Genomic DNA, 26,760 nt, shown 5'->3' with positions numbered 1-26,760 from the left:
GTCCACCAGAGCGTTGTGGAGTTGTTGGATTGTGTATTGATGAGTTTGATGAGGGAAACCAAGAAATCCCATAATGAGCCTCCGTAGCGTAGCTCTGAGCAGCTCGCGGCTCTGCTCCGCCGTTCTAAAAATAGCTTGCACCGACAATTAAAGGTAACAAACCTACTGCTATATGACTATAGGGATTATGGCAATGGGCCAATTTGCCAAAATGTTGAACTATCCCTTTAAAATATTTTGTTTCTGTAATTAGTAATATAATTATTTTGACTATTTGATTTTACACAATCATAGTTTTTGCGTTGTTTTGCGATGTATTAGTTGTGTTTAGCGTTCTCTATTCAACTGCTAATGACTCAGTAGAATCCAGAGCTGTTATTTATCCAGAGGCTGAGGTCAGTGGTGGTGGGTGGGGGGGGGGCTAAAGGGGGCTAAGGGGGGGGTTTGGTTTACAGCCCAAACAGATCTGCAGTGATCCACAGTTTTTCGTCGACCACCGCAGCTCCTAGTGTGGTCACAGATCATGACTCAGCTGCTTCGCTCGTCGTCTTCAGCGTCTGCGCTGCGTTCAGGGACGCAATGGAAAAAAACCTTTGACTTGACTCACCCTCGTCTGGACAGGAAGTGACTTGACAGCACGGCGATGGTATTCCATTCAGAAATGTGACATCGCTAAATAACACACCAGTCAGGTCATTGAACACCACGTCAGCCCCCGATGAGCTCCTCCGACACGTGGGGTAGAAAACAGGAGGAGGAGGTGGGGGGGGGGGGGTAGTGGGGGGCAGTTAAGTGGCCTCACAGCTGCAGCATGAATGTGTTCATCACAGGAAACTGAGAGGCGTCTGGTTTGGGTTTTTACCAACACAAGGTTTGTGTCCCTGAAGGGGTCGTGACATGATGGAGGTGAAAACTATTTTTAAGGGAATAGTTCACCAAAAAAATGAAATTCAGTCATTAGTGATGAATACTCCGGAGTAGTTTTTTATTCCTCAAAGTGCATCTGGAGACCCGGGAGGCCGGTTCCTAGTCCAACCAAAACTTTATATGAGAGTCAATAGGGCCAGACACAAAAACGTCCATAAAACTACACAAAAACCATTTAATATTCCTCCACACTGCTCGTCCACTGCAATCCAAGTGTCCTGAAGGGAGATAGTCCAGAGTTTACTGGAAACTACCTCATTTAGGAACATTTTTACAGCCTAAACAGTCCTGGATTGAATTTGGGACTATAGGCCGTAAGAATGTCCTATCGTTTCCAGTAAACTCTGGACTATCTCACTTCAGGACACTTGGATTGCGGTGGACGAGCAGTGTGGAGGAATATTAAATGGTTTTTGTGTAGTTTTATGGACGTTTTTGTGTTGGGCCCTATTACTCTCATATAAAGTTTTCGTTGGACTACAAACCGGCCTTTAGGTCGTCAGACGTCAAAGATCACAGAGACCTACAGTAACAATGGATGTTTTTTGGGGGGAATTTGTGGATAGAACGTCTAAAAAACTCTTCAAGGGAATCGCTCCATGTTTGATCCGAGTGTTCACCAGGACCCGAGGCCGAACTGATGAGATTTTGGTGATTAAAAGTCAAAGGTCTTGGTTTTTGGCCTTTTGGGCACAATATGTCTGCAGCAGCCTAAAGGCCCTTTTCCTCTACACAGTTCCAGCTCGACGCGACTCGACTCGACTCGGTTCAGGTGCTTTTCCATTATGAAGTCTTCATAGTACCACCTCAACGTGGGCGGAGTATCGCCTCGGCTCGCAATTGGAACCAGGGCTGAGGCGTTACCAAAGAAGTAGCAGGTACCAGGTACTATAGGGATAGGTGGAAAAGGGTCGTTGGGGAACTCCTTCAGATTGGTGATCAATGGTCAGAGGTCATAGTGACTTCTCAATACTTTTTTTTTTTGCCTTTTTAAATGTGACACATTGGGTCATTCATTAGATCTTGGTGGTCAGACGTCAAAGGCCAATGTTGTGATGACCTTATAGTACATGATTTTAGCTTTCGTGGGTCCGGTATCTCAAGGAAAACTCTTCGTTTGGCGTTTGACGTTGGTGTTTAAGGGTCAAATTCGGTACAAACCTTCATTTGGACTCAAGGATGAACTGAAGAGTTGTTTTTTTTCTGGTCAAAGGTCAAAGGTCAAGGTTGGTTTGACTTCACATAACATTATGTAATAAGACTTTGACAGAATCTCCTTCAGATTGGTGATCAATGGTCAGAGGTCGTAGTGACTTCCCAATCCATGTTTTTTTCACCTTTTTAAATGTGACATCTCTTTCACATTGGGTCATTCATTAGATCTTGGTGGTCAGACGTCAAAGGCCAATGTCATGGTGACCTCACAGTACTTGATTTTGGCTTTCGTGGGTCCGGTATCTCAAGAACTCCTCGTTTGGCACAAATGCTCAGACAAACTGATCAGACATTTGTGTTTAAGGGTCAAATTCGGTACAAACCTTCACTTGGACTCAAGGATGAACTGAAGAGTTGTTTTTTTCTGGTCAAAGGTCAAAGGTCAAGGTTGGTTTGACTTCACAAAACATTATGTAATAAGACTTTGACAGAATCTCACACAGATGGTTCGTATTATAACGACTCTGGATAAACAGGATGTAACTGGAACCAGAGGCTGAGATTCTAGTTTTTTTGGATTGATTTTGGTTTTTTATCTGGCAAAATAAACCTCTGAGGATATTCCAGTCACGGCCTGGAGATCCAGAGCCTCACACACACAGTGGTTTTAAATGCAGTAGAGTGGGAATACGACGGTACAGACCTGGACCACGGGGTGTCCTCCCGCCAGCGCCTTCACCGCGCCCCGGCTGCCCTCGGTCTCGTAGTGGGCGCGGTGGTGCGACTTGGGCTGCACCTCGATCTGCAGGCTGTACGGGCCCGAGCTGGACGGCAGCTGCCAGTCCAGAGCCGGCAGGGAGGGGCTGTTAGGAGGAAACAGGTCCAACATGTCAGCTCAACAGGGAGGGAGGAGGGAGGAGGCTTATTTTAGAGACACTTATCAAGGTAGAATGTGCAGAATGTGAGATAAAGCTGTGATGAAATAACAAATATGCCTCAAGTCAGATCTGGTTGGTAAACACACACACACACACACACACACACTCGGATCTTCTTCCTGAACAGTGATGGGAATAACGGCGTTATAAAACTTTTTTTCAGTAACAGAAATCACAAAAGTTACTGTTTCCCCCGCTACAACACCGTTACTGTTACTGACAATCAGTGTTGGGCATTTTGAAAAAGTAATTAGTTATCGTTTGCCTACTAGTTACTTTCCCCAAAAAGTTTGTAACTGAGTTATTACATGATAAAAGTCATTAATTACAACTAGGGCTGCAACGAATGATTATTTTCTTTATCGATGAATCTGTCCATTATTTAAACGATTAAAGGGACAACGAGGAGTTTTGGAAAGCGAAGTGTTTGACACTACATTTCGCACGGGCGCATGACGTCCGTCCGACTACCCATTTCTCCGACCATACATTTCTTTATTTTTGCGTCTATTAGTCCGACCTCCCATTTCTCCGCCTTAAGTAGCCCTAACCCTTAACCTTACCCTAAACCTAACCTTAACACTGTAGAATGGGTAGTCGGAGAAATGAGCCGTCGGACTTATGGGCAGTCGGACTGATGTATGCTCCCCATTTCGCACACAGTGAAATTCTTGGACCGGCGCAATACGGACGAAAGTGAAAACATTTGCCAAGAATGTTTTCATTGATCAAGAATGAAAGTTCATCATTCTTCAAGGTTATTCCCATGACCCGCCGGGCAGCATCCGGGAAACCAAAAGTTGGAAATGCTGGGCGAGTCGACCACTAAATAATAACATCAAAATAACTATAAAGACAAGACTATATATTTATCAAAAATGGACCACATTAATATGAGACTCTTTGATAACCAAACTCCTCGTTGTCCCTTTAATCGTCCGCCTCTTCCACGCGCTGCTGATCTAAACAGCTGATAGGCGGAGGGATACAGGGTGAGTTGGTTAGTTCCAGATAAACGGGAATGTTTTGGGGGTCGAGTCTAAGTAATTCAACATATTTTATATTCAAAAAGTAGCGCAATAGTTACTTTTCCTGGTGATAAGTTACTTTTATCATGTAGTAATCCAGTTTTTTGGGGGAAAAGTCCAGCGCTGAACTCACCTGACGTACGGCTTGGGTTTGCTCCAGGTGTACGGATGCTGCGGGACGTCCAGGAAGCCGCCGCAGTAACCTTCCTTCTTCAGCGCCAGGCGGTTGCCATGGTGGTCGTCGTCACAGAGCGACGCCGGGCTCAGCTCCTCGCCGCCGCCGCCCGGCTCCACCTTCAGGCTGACGGCGGTGCCGCTGTGCTCCGCGCTCGTCTTGCGCGCCTTCATGGGGATCCCCTCGCCGAGGTCGGCCACGCCGTCCGTGGTCAGGGCGTTGATGGCGGCCAGGATGGCGGAGTTGGTGTACTGGTTGGTGTTGGGGAGCCACGTCTCCTCGGTGATGCTGAGGCGCGGCGAGGCGTGCAGCGGCGACGGCGGCCCGGGGGAGTGGGCCGGCGAGTACGGGAAGTGCTTGGCGGCGCCGTTGAAGCTGTACTTCCTCTTCGCTCCACACGGCGAGTTCGGCCGCGAGCCGCGCGGACCCATCCAGGAGTCGTCGGTCACGCTGGTGCGAGGCGAGGTGGACGGCGAGTGACGCGGGGAGCCGCCGCCGCCCACGTAGCCGTCGCCCGGCAACGCGAGGGTGGAGCCTTTCGGGGAGACGGACGGCGACTGCCACGGCGAGTTCTGGGGCGAGTTGTCGTAGTTGTAGGAGAAGCCGGACTCGTAGGACGAGGCGTCGGAGTGGCAGCTGCGCGACGAGATGCTGCTGGCCGGGCTGAGGCAGGACGGGTCGCGGTAGCTGTCGGCGCTCGGCAGCGTCAGCGTCACCACCGAGTTCACGCGCTTCGCCGCCGCCGCCGCCCCCACGGGGAGGCTGCTCTCCTCCACCTCCTCCTCCGGGAACTGACCGTAGGCCGTGATCTCGATGCGCGGGCTCTCCAGGGTCGGGGCGCCGTTGGGGCGGCCGGCGGTGGACGAGTAGAAACCGGCCGCCGCTGCAGCCGCTGCCGCCGCCGCCAGGTCGTCCTGGGCGTCGTAGCTGTTGTGCGGCTCGGTGACGGAGACGGAGATGGCGGCGCTGGACTGGAGGCTGTGGTACTGGGACGGCAGGCAGGGGTTCCCCAGGGGGAGGGACAGGCTGACGTTTGGCGTGAAGCCGTAAGCGTCTGCGAGACAAAAACAAGCACATGGAGGTCGTTACCATGATGATCAGCAAACACAACAAATGCCAAGCCAAGAGAGAAATGTTTTCTTTCAGAGTCTGAAGCCGCTATCCCACTAAAATTATGCCAACATTTTTTTTTTTCGTGTCTTGCCTCACTCCCAAGTCCATGACCAGCAGATAGACACCATCCTTTCGACTGTGCGTGCAGTAACAAGGGAGATAGAGCCGTATCGCCCGTAATTAGCTTAGCTCAAACGCTGGAAGTGTATGGGTAGTGTTAGCCTGCCTCCACCTAAAGTCATCAGAGAAACTCTTCAGCAACTCTAAACGGAAACCGGCGGGCCGATCTTCGTCTCAGAGCTGACAAAACTCTCCGGTAAGGCATCTTGAGCGGTCAAATGCCGCTAACGGGACGAGATCGGTCAAAACGGAGGGTTCAAGCAAAGACGCTTTATTTTGGTTCAAGCTAGCTACATCGAGGGTAGGTTAGCTTCCTATTTCAAAGTAAAAGCACAAATTCTATCGTCGTGGTTTTCTGTATGTAAAGGGCAACGGGTGTTTTATTTTGTGAAAGTAACCGGAAGTGCGTTGGTCACAACGGCTAGCTTGAGTAGCGCCGAATTCGTCCAAACAAAACTGTAAACAGCTGGTATTTAGAGAAATTAACAACAAACTGCTGATCTAAACGGCTACTTTCTCGCCTAAAAATGTTTGAAATGTGGATAAAGTGATATATTTACAGAGTCTAGAGCTAAAATTAAATCAGCTTCTGACTGCTGGTTTCGGCTCAGGTAGCAGGCAGGCTAACACTACCTATACACTTCCAGCATTTGAGCTAAGCTAATTAGCGGTGCGCCAGCTCTGCCCATATCTCCCTTGTTACTGCACGCACAGTGGAAAGGATGGTGTCTATCTGCTGGTCATGGACTCGGGAGTGAGGCAATCCCTTTAAACTGTTTTTTTGGCCAATGGGAAAGGGGTATATATCAGAGTCTGAATGAACCTGAAGGCCTCGTCTGGCGGCGGGGTTCCCCTGAACGCACCACGGGCTGAAACACAAAGCGTCTGTGAACGCAACCCAGATTAATCAGGAGGGAAACACGAATAAACGCGGCGCCAAAAATATCTGAGGACTAAAAATAACCACGACTGAGACCAGGTGGGTTTTTCTTTTTTTTTTCTTCTGTTTTTCCACGTCACGGTGCCAGAGGCTCTGCAGCCCGACGCCCGTAAACTACGACATCATGAACACACACACATGAACACACACACACACACACACTGTGCTTTTGTTGGGCAGTTTTCAGCTGCAAAAATAAACAGGCAGGAGGGACGTGATGCGTTTACTTGCTGCTGTAAAGGTGCACGCTGCATGTGCTCGGGCGCTCGTGGTCCCGCATGGTGCCAAACGCTGAAACTCTGTCCCGGCTGAGGTCACAGGAGGAGGGAGGGGTGGGGGGGTAAGGAGGGGGGGCCATTAGGGGGGAGGTGGGGGTGCATGGGAACCAGGGTTTTGTGGTTGTGGGTTTTCGTGGAGCTCGGTGATACGGATGGGGAGACGACAGACAGATGCAGTCACCGCCACAGCTCCTGTCTGATGTCAATTACACAGAATTAGGGGCCCAGACCATAAAGAGCAATGACGTCATGCTACTGCACCACGTCATGTGACCGCAGCTAATAAAAGAAAATTGCGCTCGTCGTGCTTAAATGTGACACACGGTAGCGCCGACTACATGTTTGGGTTTTTTTTCCTGCTAATTAAAGAGAAACTCTGTAGGATTTCCACCTTAAAGGGATAGTTCAACATTTTGGCAAATTGGCCCATTGCCATAATCCCTATATAGTCATAGCAGTAGGTTCGTTACCTATAATTGTTGGTGCAAGCTATTTTTAGAACGGCAGAGCGGAGCGGCGAGCTGCTCAGAGCTACGCTACGGAGGCTCATCAAACTCATCAAATACACAATCCAACAACTCCACAACGCTCTGGTGGACAAGTTGTGACCTGCACATTCACCACGCTATGAGATAATAACACAACGTTACCAGACAGAGTTGTTTTAGAGGGAAATTCATGCAAAACCGCTGATGCGCGTTGCCTTCAGGGACAGTTTTTCATCAAGCAGTCTCTGTATTTACCCCTAAAACAACTCTGTCTGGTAACGTTGTGTTATTATCTCATAGCGTGGTGAATGTGCAGGTCACAACTTGTCCACCAGAGCGTTGTGGAGTTGTTGGATTGTGTATTAATGAGTTTGATGAGGGAAACCAAGAAATCCCATGAGCCTCCGTAGCGTAGCTCTGAGCAGCTCACGGCTCTGCTCCGCCGTTCTAAAAATAGCTTGCACCGACAATTAAAGGTAAGGAACCTACTGCTATGACTATAGGGATTATGGCAATGGGCCAATTTGCCAAAATGTTGAACTATCCCTTTAAAGTCATGTCTGTTCTGCTTCAGTCAAAATCCCCCAAGGATCAAACATCACAGCTCTCTCTGTTCAGGTTTCAGTGCCTGTCCCTTTAAATGCAAATGAGCCACTGCTCACCAGGCCCCGCCCCCTCCACAGGTACCTGGCTGAGATTATGCAAATTCATAAACTAATGACATCATCGAGTTCGAATGACACTTGAAGCCACATGGATTTCAACCTCAGGAGCCTGAAAATGACCAATTTATTTAGTCAGTTCTCACATTTTGGCGCCGCAAGACAAACACCCAGATAGATAAATGTTAAAGAGTCTTCAGAAAGTGACATTTCCTTAATATGTCTCCTTTAACGCAGCTGCACGTTCAATTCTGACTATTTTGGGAACTTTCTAGTCATGAGGCGGAGCCACGCCCACCTCGGCAGGGAGGGGCGCACTCTGTCTCCTCTCCTCCACCACTTCTTTTTTTCTTTTTTTTTTTGGTAAATCCTGACACAGAGTGCAACTGAACACACACCCACACACACACACACACACACACACACACACACTGATGCACACTTTAATAGTAGCTAACTCTCTTTTTAACATGCACACTGCAAAAACTCGTATTTCTTGTCAAAATGTCTAATTTCTCTTAAAAATAAGACTCATCACCTAAAAATTAACTTGTTTTTAGATCATTTTCACTTGTTTCAAACAAATTTTCACTTGAAATAAGTAGAGAAATCTTTTCCAGTGAAAGCACGTTTTTTGTGCTTGTAATAAGGAAGAAAAACTTGCTCCACAATAAGATTTTTCTACTTATTTCAAGTGAAAATATGTTTGAAAGAAATAAAAAGTGTCTAAAAACAAGCTACTTTTTTAATGTTATGAGTCTTATTTTAAGTAGAATGAGATTTGTTTTGAGTAGAAATGACATTTTGACTAGAAATAAGACAGATATTCTTGGTAAGATTTTGAGTTTTTGCAGTGCAGCCCTTGAACGCGTCACCACCGCCGCTGCTGCTGTTGCTGCACAGAGACTCTGATCATGATGATGAAGAAGAAGTTGAATCACCGCCACGTTAATAGTTGAATAAAGTGAGACAGACTCACCCTCCTCGGCAGATTTCATCTTCGAGCTCGCGTTGAGATCCACAAAAAATAAATGTTTAAAAAATAAAAAGTCCAAGCGGTCAAACTCTGAGTTTATGGCGCGATACTTTCTCCATAAAGATGAATTGATTATTGATGTTTATTTGATGTATAATCCTTCCTCCAGCTGCTGCTGCTGCTGCTCGGGATCCTCACAAACAAGCAAACAAAATAATAAAATAATAATAATAATGGAGATGAACCAGATGAACCAGATGAACCGGGTCCAGCGGGAGCTCGCAGCCGCCGTGGCCGAGCTGAGGTGTCCGACTGCGGGGCTGCGTGTCGGGGGATCCTGGCTGCTCTGGGTCTCTGTGACGCACTGATCCGGACCTCCGCGCTTTTAAACCCGGGGATCACCTCGGAGGAGCCCCGCCCCCCCTCTCCGCTCCCCTCCCTCTCTCCCTCTCTCCTTCTCTCCAAACCCTGTGACGCAGGAGCGACGCGCACCGAGCACCAGATGCGGAGATCCTCGGTCCCACACGGGGGCTCCCGGAGGGGGAGGAGGAGGAGGAGCAGATGGGTTATACTATGGGATATTTACATCCAACAGCCACAACTGCACTGCAAAAAATTCAAAATCTTACCAAGAATATTTGTCTTATTTAGTCAAAATGTCATTTCTAGTCAAAATGAATCTAAATATACTTAAAATAAGACTCATCACATTTAAAAAGTAGCTTGTTTTTAGACACTTTTTTTTTTTTTTCATGCAAATTTTCCACTTTAAATAAGTAGAAAAATCTGATAGTGGAGCAAGTTTTTCTTTCTAATTACAAGCACAAAAAACTTCCTTTCACTGGCAGATTTTTCTACTTATTTCAAGTGAAAATTAGTTTGAAACAAATGAAAACTGTGTAAAAACAAGTTCATTTTTAGGTGATGAGTCTTATTTTAAGTGGAAACAGATTCATTTTGACTAGAAATGAGACATTTTGAGAAGAAATAAGACAAATATTCTTGGAAATATTTTGAGTTTTTGCAGTGTGTAACAGCTGGATGGTGAAGGAGATTCAGTCTTTTCATTTCAGTCTGAATCTGTTTTATTTTCCTGCAGCTTCAAGTTTGACTGAGAAACTAAATCACACAGATCAATAACAACAATTATAACCAGTCACCTGTTGATCCTGAATTTACATATATGAAAAACATGAATGGAGGTCGACAAACAAACAAACAACGTCCTAAAGCCTTAAAGGGATAGTTCAACATTTTGGCAAATTGGCCCATTGCCATAATCCCTATAGTCATAGCAGTAGGTTCGTTACCTTTAATTGTCGGTGCAAGCTATTTTTAGAACGGCGGAGCAGAGCCGTGAGCTGCTCAGAGCTACGCTACGGAGGCTAATGGGATTTCTTGGTTTCCCTCATCAAACTCATCAAATACACAATCCAACAACTCCACAACGCTCTGGTGGACAAGTTGTGACCTGCACATTCACCACGCTATGAGATAATAACACAACGTTACCACACAGAGTTGTTTTAGAGGGAAATTCATGCAAAACCATTGATGCACGTTGCCTTCAGGGACAGTTTTTCATCAAGCAGTCTCTGTATTTCCCTCTAAAACAACTCTGTCTGGTAACGTTGTGTTATTATCTCATAGCGTGGTGAATGTGCAGGTCACAACTTGTCCACCAGAGCGTTGTGGAGTTGTTGGATTGTGTATTTTTTTGATGAGTTTTGTCCGTCCACATGGAGGAACGTCCAGCAGGATTTATGTGCAGCCTGATCCTCACAAGCGTTTTACATTAAACTGCTGCCACTTCGCTCCGACCGAGCCGTTCATCATCTGCAGACACATGTGGCTCATCATCATCATCATCATGTGCTGCTGCTGCAGATACAAGGACAGGTGAGCCGAGCCGGGCCAGAAGCAGAACCAGAACTGGAGCTGAGCTGAGGCCCAGATCCAGGAGACAACATGTGCACAACATAAAAATAAAAAAAAGAAACCCTGGTCAGATCTTCTGCAGACGTCTCGTGGGGATTTCAAGTTATTGCAAAAAGGCAAATAATTCCTTTTCCACTTGTTTTCTGACAGACGGAGCGTCTGCGGGCGACACAACTCATAATTATCCTACTCACTGAGACGCACTATATAAAAATCAGCTCCTATACCCGCTCATTGGACACGGTGAGCTGAGAATCTTCATAGAGTTTCCATAGGCCGCTCTCTCTCTCTCTCTCTCTGCGGTGGCTGCAGCGCCCTGCTATCTTTATCTCTGGACTCGGCAGCAGCAGCAGCAGTTGGCGCTCGGCCTGCACTTCCTGTCATGACACCAGTCACATGGCGGCTCCTGGAGAGGCCTGTCCGTCCAACTTCACAGCCCTGCAGCATCCAACGGTGTGGTGGTGTGAAGCTCCAGAGGTTGGAGCAGGGGTCAGAGTCACCGTGTGTCTTCAGATAAAGCAGAAGTAAGCGGAATATTTGTGTTAATATAAGTCTTAAATAGTTCTATCTTCCGACAGCAATCACTTCTATAGAGTGTTTGGTCTGAAACACGGGTCTGTCAGTCACTCTGCTCTGCGCCGAGGAGAAAACTTTCCTTGTATCCTACAACCTTTATCCAATGAGGAGAGAGAACGGCATAAAGGGGCGGTCCTCTCTGTGTGTGCAGCCAAGGGATGCGTGTGAATGTGGTGACGTAGGGACGAGGGCGGGGACTGCTAACTCCATCTGCTGACAGGAAGTTAGCCAAAACCACCGGATCGCTTACTTCTGCTTCAAGGCGAGACACTAACAGGCAAAAACACTGTTTTTTCATGCACTGATCAATTTTAAGATTTTGGGCTATTTTTCTTCCTGAACATGTAGCCTATTCTCTCTCAGAAAAGTCGAAAGAAATGGTAGAAAATCCACATTAAGGTGGTTATTTTACTTCATTTTGTCTTCTATTGTCAGTAAATTTCTCCTAAATTTACCAAAAGTTAGCAGCTACTGTCTTTAAAGGCCGTTTTCTCAAAATGAGTTGTTCAGACTCAGACTCTGAGCTAGAAATCTCCACTTCAGCAGCACTTACAGACACCAAACCTTCCAGTTTTATTCGTGTCTATATCCTGAAGGTTTCTACAGAGGGGATTGTTCATATATCATTCACAGCCTCATTTATACAACATTTTGTTCCTAAAAACATGGTGAAATTTGATTTTTTTTTTTTAGGGCTGGTGACAGTATTTTCTCATTTACAGAGTGATAAAAAGAGATATCCAAAATCCTCCTCTGTAAAAACTTCTGACTCTAATATGTCAACACAATAAAACTAGAATTTTGAAAGTGGCTTTATCCATTTTTCAGATTTCGGTTCTGGAAATGTAGGCTATGCAAAATAGCGCATATTTAATTAGATGTTGCCTCATTTACATATTTAAACATAAAATTTTACAAAACTTGTAATACAAAAAATATTTGTATCACCTAGTGTCTCCCTTTCGAGTCCTTGTCGTCATGGAAACAAAGTCTTCTTCTGCAGGAAACTTCACTTCCTGTTCCTGCTGCCTGATTATTGGCCACTGTCCCGACGTCTAAAGTTGCTCCTTTTATTTCTACTGTACTGACGAGCACTTTATTCTGATGCACTCTACTTGACCACTTTGTGCTTTAACAGTGTCTAACAGTGTCATCCTGGAGTTTTTTGATCTTATACAGTGACTTAGGCTACTTCTTATTAATTTATTAATTTATTACATGATTGCTGTCTGTGCACATGCTCCAAGAGAAAAGAAGCTGAAGAAAAGGTTACAAGCTACTTTATTTTTCATGTGTCTTTATATGTGCGAAACATGTTTCAGTTGTGCGTTGCATGTTAACAGTTCGACGGCGGAGGTAATACCCACAACCCACAACTGCACTGTATGTTTATATTTATATCTATATATATTTTTATATCTCTTTTTAATATCTTGTTTGTCCTATATTTATATATTTTTTTTACCAGTCCACCACAGTGTTGTGCATGGCAGGTGTGAATGTATTTGTATGTATGTATGTACTGCTGCTGTAACCCTGTGAATTTCCCCACCGTGGGATAAATAAAGACATACTTTACTTTACTTTGGGAGAGATAATGATGATAATGATGATAATGATGATGATGATTCAGAAGACGCCTGCAGAGAAGCTGCAGCCCAGACTTCATTCCATCAGCGTTAGACACCAGTAGTGGGGCAGATAAGCAATACAATTGTGCGTTTTAATGACTAAAGCATGAAACTTTCAGCATTTCATCTACATACCCCAAGGTTTAATTTCAGACGTGGAACCACTTTGGTGGCTGACCTTTAGGGGTCTTTAGGGGTCTCTTTCCACATTATTCCATTATTCTCCATTGGAAACCTATGGAAATCTGGGAAGTAAATCATTACCAATAAATTTCTTCACCATTGTGTTTAGGAAGGTGTGTAATATCATGTAATAAAATGTTGACATTCAACTCCAGTGGGAAACCCCCTAAAAAACTACTCAAAATTGGGGTACCGTCACCAGATTTTGCGAAAATTCCGAAATGTTAAATTTGGCCTAAAGTAACTTGTGAGGGGTCAAACTAGGGGTTTTTCATGATTCTAAGTTGATCGCAAACATTAGTTTTACACCCAAAACATTCCTTGGTGGAAAAAAACAGCCACACCCACTTTTCCTGTTCATCGGAACCCCCACCACCACCAATAGAACGTATTGCAGAGAAGCCATTCCTTAGCATGGCAGAGGCTGTGTCACATATTACTACTAAATACTCAATAATATAACTTATATTCTAGCCTTTTTTCTTGTACGACATTATACAGACCCTCCAGGATTTTGTGATGTCATGATTGCAACTATTAATGCAAATTCATTTATGAATTCTTTGGCCTTGCCACTGCAACTTTTCTGCAAATTTACTGTCATAGACCGCTGTGGTCACAATGTTTCCATTACATGTTTTTTTGCGTGTCTATGTTTTTATTACTAGTTATTGTTTTCATATAATATAAGTTTTATGCGGATTGGGAGTGAGAGAGAAGGAAAGACATAAGGTGCACACCAGATTTCACATACTAGTAAAAACTGAAACATATATACACACCCCTCTCACTATTGGGTAGCCTACATGTAAATTAAAAGGTTGCTTTCTTATTTTTTTTTTTTTTTTTAAATAAATTTAGCGACATCACAAAATCCTGGAGGGTCTGTATAATGTCCTACAAGAAAAAAGGCTAGAATATAAGTTATATTATTGAGTATTTAGTAGTAATATGTGACACAGCCTCTGCCATGCTAAGGAATGGCTTCTCTGCAATACGTTCTATTGGTGGTGGTGGGGGTTCCGATGAGCAGGAAAAGTGGGTGTGGCTGTTTTTTTCCACCATGGAGTGTTTTGGGTGTAAAACTAATGTTTGTGATCAACTCAGAATCATGAAAAACCCCTAGTTTGACCCCTCACAAGTTACTTTAGGCCAAATTTAACATTTCGGAATTTTCGCAAAATCTGGTTACGGGTACCCCAACTTTGAGTAGTTTTTTAGGGGGTTTCCCACTGGAGTTGAATTTCAACATTTTATTACATGATATTACACACCTTCCTAAACACAATGGTGAAGAAATTTATTGGTAATGATTTACTTCCCAGATTTCCATAGGTTTCCAATGGAGAATAATGGAATAATGTGGAAAGAGACCCCTAAAGACCCCTAAAGGTCAGCCACCAAAGTGGTTCCACGTCTGAAATTAAACCTTGGGGTATGTAGATGAAATGCTGAAAGTTTCATGCTTTAGTCATTAAAACGCACAATTCCTTCCATATATGAGCTTATCTGCCCCACTACAGACCAAGAGGAAGAAGAAGACAATGACTGGCTGCTTAGAAACAGGAGGGTTTGAAGTTTTGCACATTAGCATATTATTAACGTTCATTCGTTACAACTATGCAACATAAATATTCAGATACTTCAGTTTGGACCAACACTAACTGAATCTGAAACAATAACATGCAGAAGAAATATGCTTTTGTTTTTATCTTGCATTTACCTGCAGTCTGAGAGTGTTCATTTTTACAGGATTTGACCTGAACTCACCTTTATAGACTGCCTCTGATTGGTTGACAGCGTGTTGTGAAGCAGGACGTAAACGAGCCTGGAAAGCATGAGAGTGAGTTTTGTAACCCCCCCTCCACTGTACAGGGTCACTGTGCAAAATATTTCTCATATTAAAGGGATATTTCAACATTTTGTCAAATTGGCCATAATCCCTATAGTCATAGCAGTAGGTTCGTTACCTTTAATTGTCGGTGCAAGCTATTTTTAGAACGGCGGAGCAGAGCCGTGAGCTGCTCAGAGCTACGCTACGGAGGCTCATTATGGGATTTCTTGGTTTCCCTCATCAAACTCATCAAATACACAATCCAACAACTCCACAACGCTCTGGTGGACAAGTTGTGACCTGCACATTCACCACGCTATGAGATAATAACACAACGTTACCAGACAGAGTTGTTTTAGAGGGAAATTCATGCGAAATTCAACTACTGATGCGCGTCGGTGGCAGTTTTGCATTTACCTCGAAAACATCTCCATCTCCTAACGTGGTGAATGTTCAGGTCCTCAACTTCTGGAGCTGTTGAATTGTGTATTTGATGAGTTTTGAGGGAAAGTAGGAAATACCATGAGCCTCCGTATAGCGTTAGCGGAGCAGCTCATGCCTCTGCCCCGCAGATCTCCAAACAGCTTGCACCGACAATTAAAGGTACAGTAACGAACCTACTGCTAAGACTATAGGGATTATGGCGATGGGCGAATTTGCCAAAATGTTGAAATATCCCTTTAAACATGTATTTCTTTGTGCTCCATCGTTGTGCAACTCAGTGGCAGCTGAGTGTCCCACATCCACAGTGACCTCTCTACCCCCCCTCCCTCACCCACTGGGACGTCTCTCTGTATCTGAGTGAGTGACGACACTTGTGAAATCCAACCCGTCTGTTTCATCATGGCGACTTGGCTCGGTGGCTCCCCAGTCATCTGAAGCCCCCCTTCCTCCCCCCCATTGGCTCGTTTGACCTCATGGAAATCTCAGCTCGGGTGCCCGGGGGCCTCAACGGGGCAAAAAGAAACCGAAGGGAGGCGGTGTGGGGGTGTAGGGTGGGGGGGGGGTTGAGCGTCTCCACAGTTATGTGTAACTGAAACATGTGCTGCAGTAAACACTTCCACCCGTCTGCAGTTAATAAATAGCCCGGCTGCTGATTGACTCGTGGGCTCGTCTACGTCACGGCCCGGTGCTGGGGCTCGTAGTCTTTCCAGACGGGGGCCTGGTGCTGGTTAACGGACACCGTGGCAACAACGGTACAACCGCCGCTGCTGCAGACCGGATGGATCCAGAGCCACAGATGAACAAAAAGAAAAAAGAAAAGAAAGAAAGAGAGAAAGAAAGAAAGGAGGGCACAGCAGATAATGAGAAACAACAGCGACGTGTTGTTGTGTTGATAACAAACAGAGGAGTCAGTCTGAGCGGCTTCTCTCCGACACCAACAAACAGCTGCTGACGTGAGTCGAACCAGAACCGTTTAGTCTTTAACACGTGGAAATCACGTTGCAGGTCCAAGCCCAGAAAAATAAATAAATAAAAGAGTCACCACCTCTCAGTGTTCATCACAATGAACTATAGATATCAAATACAGAATTTCCTTCAGGATAAATAAAGTATCTATCTATCTATCTATCTATCTATCTATCTATCTATCTATCTATCTATCTATCTATCTATCTATCTATCTATCTATCTATCTATCTATCTATCTATCTATCTATCTATCTATCTATCTATCTATCTATCTATCTTCCGAGCTGCTGTGTGAAGTTTTAGGTTTTGGTTTAAAAAAAGTGTTGTGAGCTCTTCATGACCTTTGACCTTTGATATCAGAATTCATCCTCGAGCCCGAGCGAATGTTTGTGCCAAATTTGAAGGAATTCCCTCGAGGCTCTAGTCTACAGAGATTGCCAGAACAGTTTTGTGCGGTCGACTCGCCACAACCTTGACCATCAAAACCTCCTCAGATCGTCCTGAGCTCCTTCTCTACGTTTGGGCCAAGTTTGAAGACGGTGCGTTCAGGTGTTACAGAGATATCGTGTTTTTGAGATGGGAGAGATTGATGGACGGACTAGAAACTGGAAACAATATGGCCGCCGCCGCCGCCGCCACTCTGTCTCAGGTTCTTTAAGTTCAGTCACATGACGACGTCCTCCAGGATTCTGTGCTTTTTTCCTCTCTCAGTCGCATTAATGGTGTTTTTTTTTTGTTTTTATCCTGAGCTGTGTGAGGCTCGGTCCTGTTTGACCACAGGCCGGATAATAAAATAAAAAATATCGTGTGTTTCCTGTTTATTTCTGTCAAAACACAAGATTTAATTCTTGTTTTGTCTTCGGGGAGTCGTCTCCCTGCGGTCGGTTGGATCCAAGTCCAGTCTGCGCTCCTTATTTTTTTTATGACTGACAGCTGCGCTAATCAATGACTTCTTCTTAATAAATCGAATTACTGTGTGGAACATGAGCCCATGTGACTTCAGCTCCACTGACTTTCTGGAATCTCTCCTGTCACAGTTTTTGGTTTTTACGGCCCGAGCTGTGACAGTCTGGACAAAGATGGCGGCTGCAGCTGCGTTAAAGGGACAGACAGAGGAAGTTAGCAGCTGAAGCTGAGCAAACACAGAACAAGGTCCGTCACTTTATTATGTCCCTGGAAACACCTAGTTAAAGGTCCAGTGTGTAAAATGGGGGGAAAACCGTGACATCTAGCGTTCAGATTCTAGATTGCGACGGTGGCCTCCGAGGACAAAATAACTTGTGTGGAAATGGCGTCTTCCACGACTGGGAGTATTTCAGGAGAGTGGAGCGAAGAGGTGAAGATCTCAGAGCCACTGTAGAAGCATGACTCCCAGGTCAATGATAGCTACACGTCGGCTAGATGTGCTAACAACAGTATCAACTAATCAGTTACTAATCCTGCAGCTACATAGCTAACGTTAGCATTAGCTGCTGATTTCTTAGCAGCTAACGTCTTGTTAACTTCCTGTGAGGTTTGATGCTGAATTAGCTATTTCCTCAACTAATACTAATGCTAAAGTTAGCAAGGTGCAGCAAAACAAAACAAAAAGCATAGGCCTAAATGAAAAAAATCAGTGTTTTGCCTCCTAAAAGTTGAAAGTTTCAAAGTTTGTTCTGACCGTGCCACGCCCATCAGTGATGTCACAGTGTACAGACACGCCCATTTCAGCTAAAGCTGTCTACAAAACACAAGGCTAGACTGGAGGCTAGCGTGAGTGAGCTAGCTGGTTAGCATAATGTCAAACCACACCGTCTACGGTAAAACATTGATTAAAACGCATTTTAAAGGGGACATATTATGGAAATATCACTTTTTGAAGTGTCTTTAACATATATTTGGGTGTTTGTTTTGCCTTTCGCCCTCCAAAATGAATTGACAAGAAAATCTGTAATAGCCTATTAATGCCGATGCTAAAATTAGGGTAACACTTTAATAAGTACACACTATTAAGCATTAGTTAAGCATTAAATACTGAATTCATCATTTGTGTAGTTTATAAACACAGTTAAAAATGTTTTATTCATCAGCACTGTATTTATAAACTACATACTAATGAGTAGTTCATGCGTTATAAATGAAGAATTCAGTAATTTATTACTTATTATAAAGTGTTACCAAAATTAATGATGTAGCAACAGTAAAAAACAAAACAAAACAAACAAAAAACATATAGGCTATCTAATTAAAAAAAATAGTGTTTTGCCTCCTCAAGGTTGAAAGTTTCAGAGTTTTGTTCATGTTTCTGTTTCAACTGTGGACACGCCCACCAGTGATGTCACAGCACGTGGACACGCCCACCAGTGATGTCACAGCACGTGGACACGCGGTCAAATGAGAAGAAGCTGCTCTGGAGGTTTTAGGTCAGATGTTGGGAAACTTCAAATTCCTGTTACTAGGCAACAGGGGAACAGAGTTTACGACACACAACTGACGGCGTGTTGTTGAGTTACAGTTACACATGTGAGTGTGTTTTTACCATCACGGGACTGAGGCAGGTTTCAATCTGTGTGTGTGTGTGTGTGTGTGTTTACACAGAGACCTTCACACCGTGCCAGCAGCGTGTGACCTTCACTGTCGTCGGGACATCACAGCATCATCAGCACAGTGACCAGGGCCGTTGTCTAGGGGAGAAAGGTGATGATAATTCTAGGGGCCCAGCGCCCAGTGGGGCCCATAAAAAACCCCAGTAGTCTAATCTTTGTATGACTGATTTATTCTGCGTAAGACCCTGACTAATACTCATAGTACACTGTAAAAACTCAACATCTTTCCAAGAATATTTGTCTTATTTCTTGTCCAAATGTCTCATTTCTAGTCAAAACTAATCTCTTTCCACTTAAAATAAGACTCATTACCTAAAAATTAACTTGTTTTTAGATCATTTTCAGGTAAATTCACAACAAATAGAAAAATCTGCCAGTGAAAGTAAGTTTTTTGTGCTTGCAATAAGGAAGAAAAACTTGCTCCACTATCATATTTTTTCTACTTATTCCAAGTGAAAATATGCTTGAAAGAAGTAAAAAGTGTCTAAAAACAAGCTACTTTTAATATGATGTGTCTTATTTTAAGTATAATGAGATTTGTTTTGACTAGAAATGACATTTTGACTAGAAATAAGACAAATATTCTTGCTAAGATACTTGAGTTTTTGCAGTGTAATGCTGCATTAGCATCAAAACAAAGAAGGCTAAATAAAAAACGATAACACATACGTAGTCTAAGAAAAAAAAAGAGGAAAAGTTAGGGGGAGGGGCCCACTTTAGTATTCTTTAAGGGGGCCCAGAATTCCTAGCAACGGCCCTGACAGTGACACAATCGCATACTGTTTTGATCATTTCCCACACATCAGTTCATCTGGGAGGTGTGTGTGTGTGTGTGTGTGTGTGTGTGTGTGTGTGTGTGTGTGTGTGTGTGTGTGTGTGTCGTCACAAAAACACCCACACATTCCTGTCCTCTGCCTTCTGCCATCCCAGAATGCTCCAGCCCCCGTTGTTGCCATGACGTGGTTTGGCCTCGTCGAGGTGGAAAAGCTCCTCAGCTCTTTCTCGCTTGATCGTCTTTCCACAGAGTCCAGATCCCAGAGAGTCCGACCGGCTTCATCCGAGTCTGAGCGGGAAGAAAGAAAGAAAGAAAGGAAGGAACACGACGGAACATTTGGACCGAGTCGGGAATTATTCATAAACCCAGAAACAAGAAGCCGATCGAGGACGCTGGATGGACGCCACACGCTGCCGTCGCCACCGCTGAATCACCTGTTTGTTTTGGAAAAATGAGCTGGAAGAGACGAGAAGAAAGTTATTTTACTGTACGGTCTTTGTGTTTGTGTCAAGTGTGTGTGTGTGTGTGTGCAGCCATGTCTGGGATTTTAATAGAGTGTGTCCTGATGTAGCTAAGAGAAGGAACCACTGGAGGGGAAGTGGCTGCACTGAGGCATCATGGGAAATGTAGGAAGGTGCACTGCAAAAACTCAAAATCTTTCCAAGAATATTTGTCTTAGTTCTTGTCAAGATGTCTCATTTCTAGTCAAAACTAACCTCTTTCCACTCAAAATAAGACTCATCACCTAAATAATAACTTGTTTTTAGATAATTTTCACTTTTCAAACTAATTCTCACTTGAAATAAGTAGAAAAATCTGCCAGTGAAAGCAAGTTTTTTGTGCTTGTAATAAGGAAGAAAAACTTGCTCCACTATCAGATTTTTTCTACTTATTTCAAGTGAAAATCTGCTTGAAAGAAGTAAAAAAGTGTCTAAAAACAAGCTGCTTTTTAATGTGATGAGTCTTATTTTAAGTAGAATGAGATTTGTTTTGACTAGAAATAAGACAAATATTCTTGGTAAGATATTTGAGTTTTTGCAGTGTGTTGAAGAGTCACATCAACAGTGAAGCTGCTGCTCCAGTCGTCACTGCACAATGTAAACTAGACTCAACTGGCCAACATTGAATATGAGAGGACACATGCACTGGTTACAGCTGATATAAATGCATTTAGGCCTACTTTAATTACCCATCCTATCTACAGCAGTATCTTACACCATATTCATCAAGTTATCATACCAGACATTCATCGCAGCCCTTTTTTTCTGTTCCTAATGTCATTAGATCATTTGGTAGAAGAGCTTTTATGTTAAAAGGGACAACGAAGAGTTTCTATTTGGTTATAAAAAAAGTCTCACATTAATGTGGATGAATCTACGTTACCACTTGTTAATGGCTCCATTTTCAATAAATATATTGTTTTGTCTCTATCGTTATTTTGTTATTTTAATTAAAGGTGGAAATGCTGGGCGAGCCGACCAGCGTTTCCTTACTTTCGGTTTTGTGGACGCTGCCCGGCGAGTCATGAGAATAACGCCGCCGAATCGCCGTTTATGGTCGGAACTACGACGGTATCTGATCGTCTTCAAACCTCCGACTTTCATTCTTGATGAATGAAAACATTCTTGGCAAGACGTACTGTCATTAATCATTATATACTGTCACTTCTTACGGTTGTATTGTTCCAATGTAGTTACATTAACTGTGTTTTTCTATATTGTTGAGAACATGTTTGTTTGATGAGTTCATGTTTGTCTATATGTTTGGACCCCCTCGAAAACCAGATGATGCATCTCACACTGCAAAAACTCAAAATGTTGTCTTATTTCTTGTAAAAATGTCTCATTTCTAGTCAAAACTAATCTAAAATAAGACTCATCACCTAAAAATAAACTTATTTTTAGATCATTTTCACTTGAAATAAGTAGAAAAATCTGCCAGTGAAATTAAGTAGAAAAATCTGGCAGTGAAAGCAAGTTTTTTGTGCTTGTAATAAGAAAGAAAAACTTGCTCCACTATCAGATTTTTCTACTTATTTCAAGTGAAAATATACTTGAAAGAAGTAAAAAGTGTCTAAAAACAAGCTACTTTTAATATGATGAGTCTTATTTTAAGTAGAATGAGATGGTTTTGACTAGAAATAAGACAAATATTCTTGGTAAGGTTTTGAGTTTTTGCAGTGTAAGGGGGTTTATCCAAATAAAGAAATTTTATATTGATCATGTGATCAGAGCACAGTGAACATGACTCTGTGTGTGTGTGTGTGTGTGTGTGTGTGTGTTTGGATATCTTGGTGTTATTGGGCGTGTGCCCCCTCCCCCCCCCCTCCTCCATCTCTGCTCCTACACTCAGACTTCCTGTCTCTCATCAATGTTTCCTTTTTTTCTGCATGGGACGCTCTGACGGAGTCGCCCCCCCCCCCCGCCTCCCCCACCTCGGCTCTGTTTCCTGTTTTGACGGACTGTTGCCTGGCAACACCCGAGGGGGGTTTATGGGGGGGGTGAGGTTGGTTCTCTGCTGTTTAACACAGCTCCTCCTTTTCCTCCTCCTCCTCCTGGTGGGACACAGCTCGGCTCTGTCTCCTCCTCTGGTCGACGTCCACGCGCCCCGAGGTCGTTTACATAAATCCAGAATGGAGCCAGTGTCGGAGGAGGTGGAGGTGTGTGTGTGTGTGTGTGTGTGTGTGTGTGTGTGTGTGTGTGTGTGTGTGTGTGTGTGTGTGTGTGTTGGCCTGTTGACACGAGGAAGTTTTCTATGTGAAAACATCCTGATCACAGTGTGTGTGTGTGTGTGTGTGTGTGTGTGAGGCCTCAGGTCTGAACTGTGAGTCAAGTTCAAGTGACTGAAAATTAAAAACTAATATTGTCAGTGATTCATGAACAAAGGAAAAGTTCAGGAACTTATCAATAATGGAGTTTTATACATTTTCATAAGAGCTGGTGATAACAAACAAAAAATTCTGTGTCCGCTGAAAAGTAAAAAAAATCAATTGAGAGAATATAAAATTCAGATTTCAGATCTGAATGTGAGCTCTGTTGCAGTTGGAGTGTCAAGCACTGAAATCAGTGGAAGTGTTTTAGAAGTAAAATGTAGTAAAAACACCTGTAGTGAAAGTTTTAAACAGATTAAATGATGATGATCAGGTTTAAACTCTGAGCTCTGTTAGTAGTTGAAGTGTCATCTGGTCTGTTTGCAAGTGATGAGCAAAAGCTGAATGCTTTCTAAAGGTGAGCACTGAAATAAGGTGAAATGTTTTAAGAATAAAATAAAGTAAAAACTGAAACTGAAAATCTGAAGTTTAAAGCAGAAGTAAGCGATCCGGTGGGTTTGTCTAACTTCCTGTCAGCAGATGGAGTTAGCAGTCCCCCGCCCTCGTCCCTACGTCACCACATTCAGGCACATCCCTTGGCTGTACACACAGAGAGGACTGCCCCTTTATGCCGTTCTCTCTCCTCATTGGATAAAGGTTGTAGGATACAAGGAAAGTTTTCTCTTCGGCTCAGAGCAGAGCAGAGTGACTGACAGACCCGTGTTTCAGACCAAACACTCTATATTAGTGATTGCTGTCGGAAGATATAACTATTTAAGACTTATATTAACACAAATATATCGCTTACTTCTGCTTTAAATTGTATGTAAAGAGTTGAAATAAATGAAGGGAAAACAAAATCAAAAGCTTCTTTTCTTCCATTGAAAACAATGGAAACAGATTGAAACAGGTGAAAAACACTAGTTTCTGCTTCAGGAGAGAAAAACAATGGAGTCGGTTTCTGGTTCAGAAAAAGTTTATAGTTTGGAAAAGAGACAAGAGCTGGTGTGTGTGTATGTGTGTGTATTATTAATTCACTATTGGAAAGAAGGAGGAGGAGGAAGGAGAAGAGGGGGGAGGAGGATGATGAAAAAGAAGAGGAAGAGGAGGACAGGAGGAAGAAGGAAAAGGAAGAGAAGGAAAGAAAAGAGGGGAGGAGGAAGAGGAGAAAGGAGAAGAGAAGGAAGAGGAGAAGGAAAAAGGAGAAGAGGAGCAGCAGCAGGAGGAGGAAAGAGGAGGAAGAAGAAGAGGAGGAGAGAGAAGTGGAAGAGGAGGAAGGAAAAGGAAGAGGAGGGGAAAAGAGGGGAGGAGGAAGAGGAGGAAGGAGAAGGAAGAGGAGGGAAGAGAACAGGGGGAGGAGAGGGAAGGAGGAAGGAGGAGGAGGAAGAGGAGAGGGAGGAGGAGGAAAGAGGAGGAAGGAGAAGAGGGTGAGGAGGAAGGAAAGGGAAGAGGAGGAGCAGCAGTAGGAGAAGGAGGAGGAAAGAGGAGGAAAGAGGATAAAGAAGAAGAGGGTGAGGAAAGATAAGGAGGTGGGAAAAGGATGAGGAGGAAAGAGAACAGGGGAAAGAGGAAGGAGAAGAGGAGGAGGAGGAGGAAAGAGAAGAGGAGGAGGAGGAGGAGGAGGAGGAGAAGGAGGAGCAGTGTCTCTGTGAAGCATCATTAGTTGTAACTGTATCTGAGCTGCAGTGGAATTTCCTCTGATGGAAGCTGCTGCTGCTGCTCTTCCTCCTCCTCCTCCTCCTCCTCCTCCTCGGTAACCAGATAGCTTAATGGGCTAATGGGCTAATGGCCGCTCTCCTGCCACAGAATAAAAAAAGCAGCGAAAATGAGAAAAAGAAGAGAAGAAACTAATTTAACAAATGTTCCGTTGATCTGAAGCTTCGGCTGCGTCAGCGTTTTGTTTTCTGTTCCACTCACGGATCAAACCTGCTTCAGTGTTTCTCTTCTACAGCGTCTTTAGTTTTCATTTTATTTATTTTACAAAAGACGATATCAAGAGATGAAACTTTATATTTTTACTATTATTGTCTGACACTGGACACAGCTGGAACATCTGCACACAGCTGGAAACAAACCAATACATGTGACTGTGAAGACTATGGAGCATCAATAGTGTCAATAACCTTTAATAACACAACTACTGAAGCGACTCTGATGTGAAACGCGTTGTTCGCCCGTTCTGTTTTTACTTTTGATAATAAATCTTGTCTATCCCATCACGCTCTAGTGTGCGCTGGAGGTTTTTTTTTTTTAATTTTGACGGTGATTTATCCTGCAGCAGCTGGCACCTGACAAACTGTGTTTACGATGTTTACACGGAAACGATCTGAACATGAAAATGCAAAAGTGGCGTTGTGTTCTCACTTTTTATTCTGCGTTTAGGCGAACGTTTTTTTGGGGGAAAACATACAGTGCATACGGTGACAGGAAAGTTTGTGGAATCCGACATGTTTGCTGTTATTTTCCTGTCCTGGCGCCTGTGACGTAAATGCGCACGCAACCAGGGCCGGCCCTAGGATCTTGGTGGCCCCCTAAACAAGATTTTTGTTTGCGGCCTACACTCTAAGCGCAAACACCAAATCACTGGTTAAAACTGAATACAGACGTGTTTATGTCCTCTGAGGTTTGAGGCCATTTTCTCGAATTTAACATATTTTCTTAAATTGATCTTTTTAAGATACTTGCAGATGTAACAATACTCAAGTGTTTTATGTCTAAATATTAGAACCTCCGCTGTAAGCACACTGAGGCCAATTTGTCCTAGAACACTGTATAAAGAAATAATTTAGGCCAAATGGCGACAATTTGAGGTCTACTTTTTGAAAAATGTCAAATCCCTTGTGAAAACACACCTTCAGTCATGAGAATGAACTGTTTTGGTGCTTGAAATAGGATATGAATACAGTAATAGATACAGTAAGTGTAGAAAACAAGTCTAAAATGAAATTTTGTAAGATTGTTTTTTGAGCACAAATGTTGTCATTCTGCCGTTCTATTTTCACCAAATGTCTCAAATGTGAGATAAAAGAAGCTGAATACTGACTTCACATTACATATAAAGCTTGTGGTGCAGACCTCAGGATGTTTAAATGACTTGATGAACCCCGGTACTTTTCTGATCATGTGGCCCCCCACCTAACGGCTGTGGCCCTAAACAACCGCATAGAGTGTTTATGCCAGCGGCCGGCCCTGTACGCAACACAAGCAGATCAGACTTTTGCGTTTTTACCTTTTGCAGTGCGTTCACACCGGGCGCGAGTAAAATATTCATATAGTTTGCCCGCTGGAATATTTGTTTTTACTTGCAGCATTTGCGCGAATATTTCGCTTGAGTTGTGTTCGCTTCATTGTTCGCTTCACTTTACATTGACTTTGTATATAATCTTATCGCGCGAAAAATTCGCCTCGCGCCCGGTGTGAACGCACTGTTAAGACGGGAACACGACGGTGGAGCGTTTTTAAGATTTACACTCACAGCCCCAAAAACGCCGTTGCCGTCAAAATGAAAGGCACATCCCATAAAATATTTTGTCGTTTTCACCTGCCAGTGTTGTCATGTAACTACAACTATTGATCCATTGATAAATACTACTAAAAAGGGGTTTTCAAAAAACAACATAAAACTCTGATGTAAGTGTTTATAAATATAAATAAAGATGGTATTATAGAAGCTGTTGATGTTTTGACTCGATCGGACTTCTTCTGCGACGGAGGAAAGAAAAAAACATTACAGAGAGTTTTTCTTTTTTATTTGTAACTCTGCGTCCTAATGGAAACCTGTTTTTGTTGCTTTGTGTCTGAAGAACATTTCTATATTTATCTGTCGAAGCACTTTAAGTTTCTCTGGACTCAAACATCGGAGTTTTCAGACTCTGTGGACTTTTTATTATATTTATATATTCGTCAAAAGACCGAGAACGCGTCATCTCCTTCGTCCTTCGCTCAGAGTGAGGAGGAGGAGGAGGAGGAGGATGAGGAGGATGAAGATGACCTGAACAGTCTCATCCAGTTGTTTGTGTTTCTCTCTCTCTGTGTCTTTGTAGATGGATGGAAACTTTAAATCCACATTTAACTGGAACAAACAGGTCACATGACTCTGGCGCTCGTCTCCTGATTGGCTCTTTGTCTGGTTTCTTTCGCTCCGAACTCTCGTTTGGACCAGACCGGACTTCTCAGACTTTTCCTTTCCTCTGACTTTTTCTTTGATCCGAACCAA

At 43.6% G+C, this 26,760-nt stretch overlaps 2 protein-coding genes across 2 annotated transcripts in view; one reads left to right on the top strand and one right to left on the bottom strand.

Moving 5' to 3' along the window:
- The window catches only part of nfatc1 (nuclear factor of activated T cells 1), a 76,759-nt gene extending 67,601 nt beyond the window's left edge, over positions 1-9,158 (bottom strand). Inside the window, exons 1-3 of the mRNA XM_085790717.1 lie at positions 8,804-9,158; positions 4,182-5,277; positions 2,786-2,945 (exon numbers count right to left, since the gene is read on the bottom strand). Of these exons, the coding sequence (XP_085646843.1) occupies positions 2,786-2,945; positions 4,182-5,277; positions 8,804-8,822 (1,275 nt within the window). The 5' untranslated portion in view covers positions 8,823-9,158. The remainder of the gene's footprint in view (positions 1-2,785; positions 2,946-4,181; positions 5,278-8,803) is intronic.
- mbpa (myelin basic protein a) overlaps positions 1-26,760 on the top strand; it is a 354,691-nt gene that overhangs the window by 141,658 nt on the left and 186,273 nt on the right. The gene's annotated exons all lie outside the window — the stretch shown is intronic.

This window comes from Trachurus japonicus, chromosome 11 (assembly GCF_045865225.1).
Source record: "Trachurus japonicus isolate A0001 chromosome 11, Traja_1.0".
Classification (NCBI taxonomy): Eukaryota; Metazoa; Chordata; class Actinopteri; order Carangiformes; family Carangidae; genus Trachurus; species Trachurus japonicus.
Note: the sequence above shows the minus strand (reverse complement) of the source record. Positions and strands in the feature narration are given on the sequence as shown.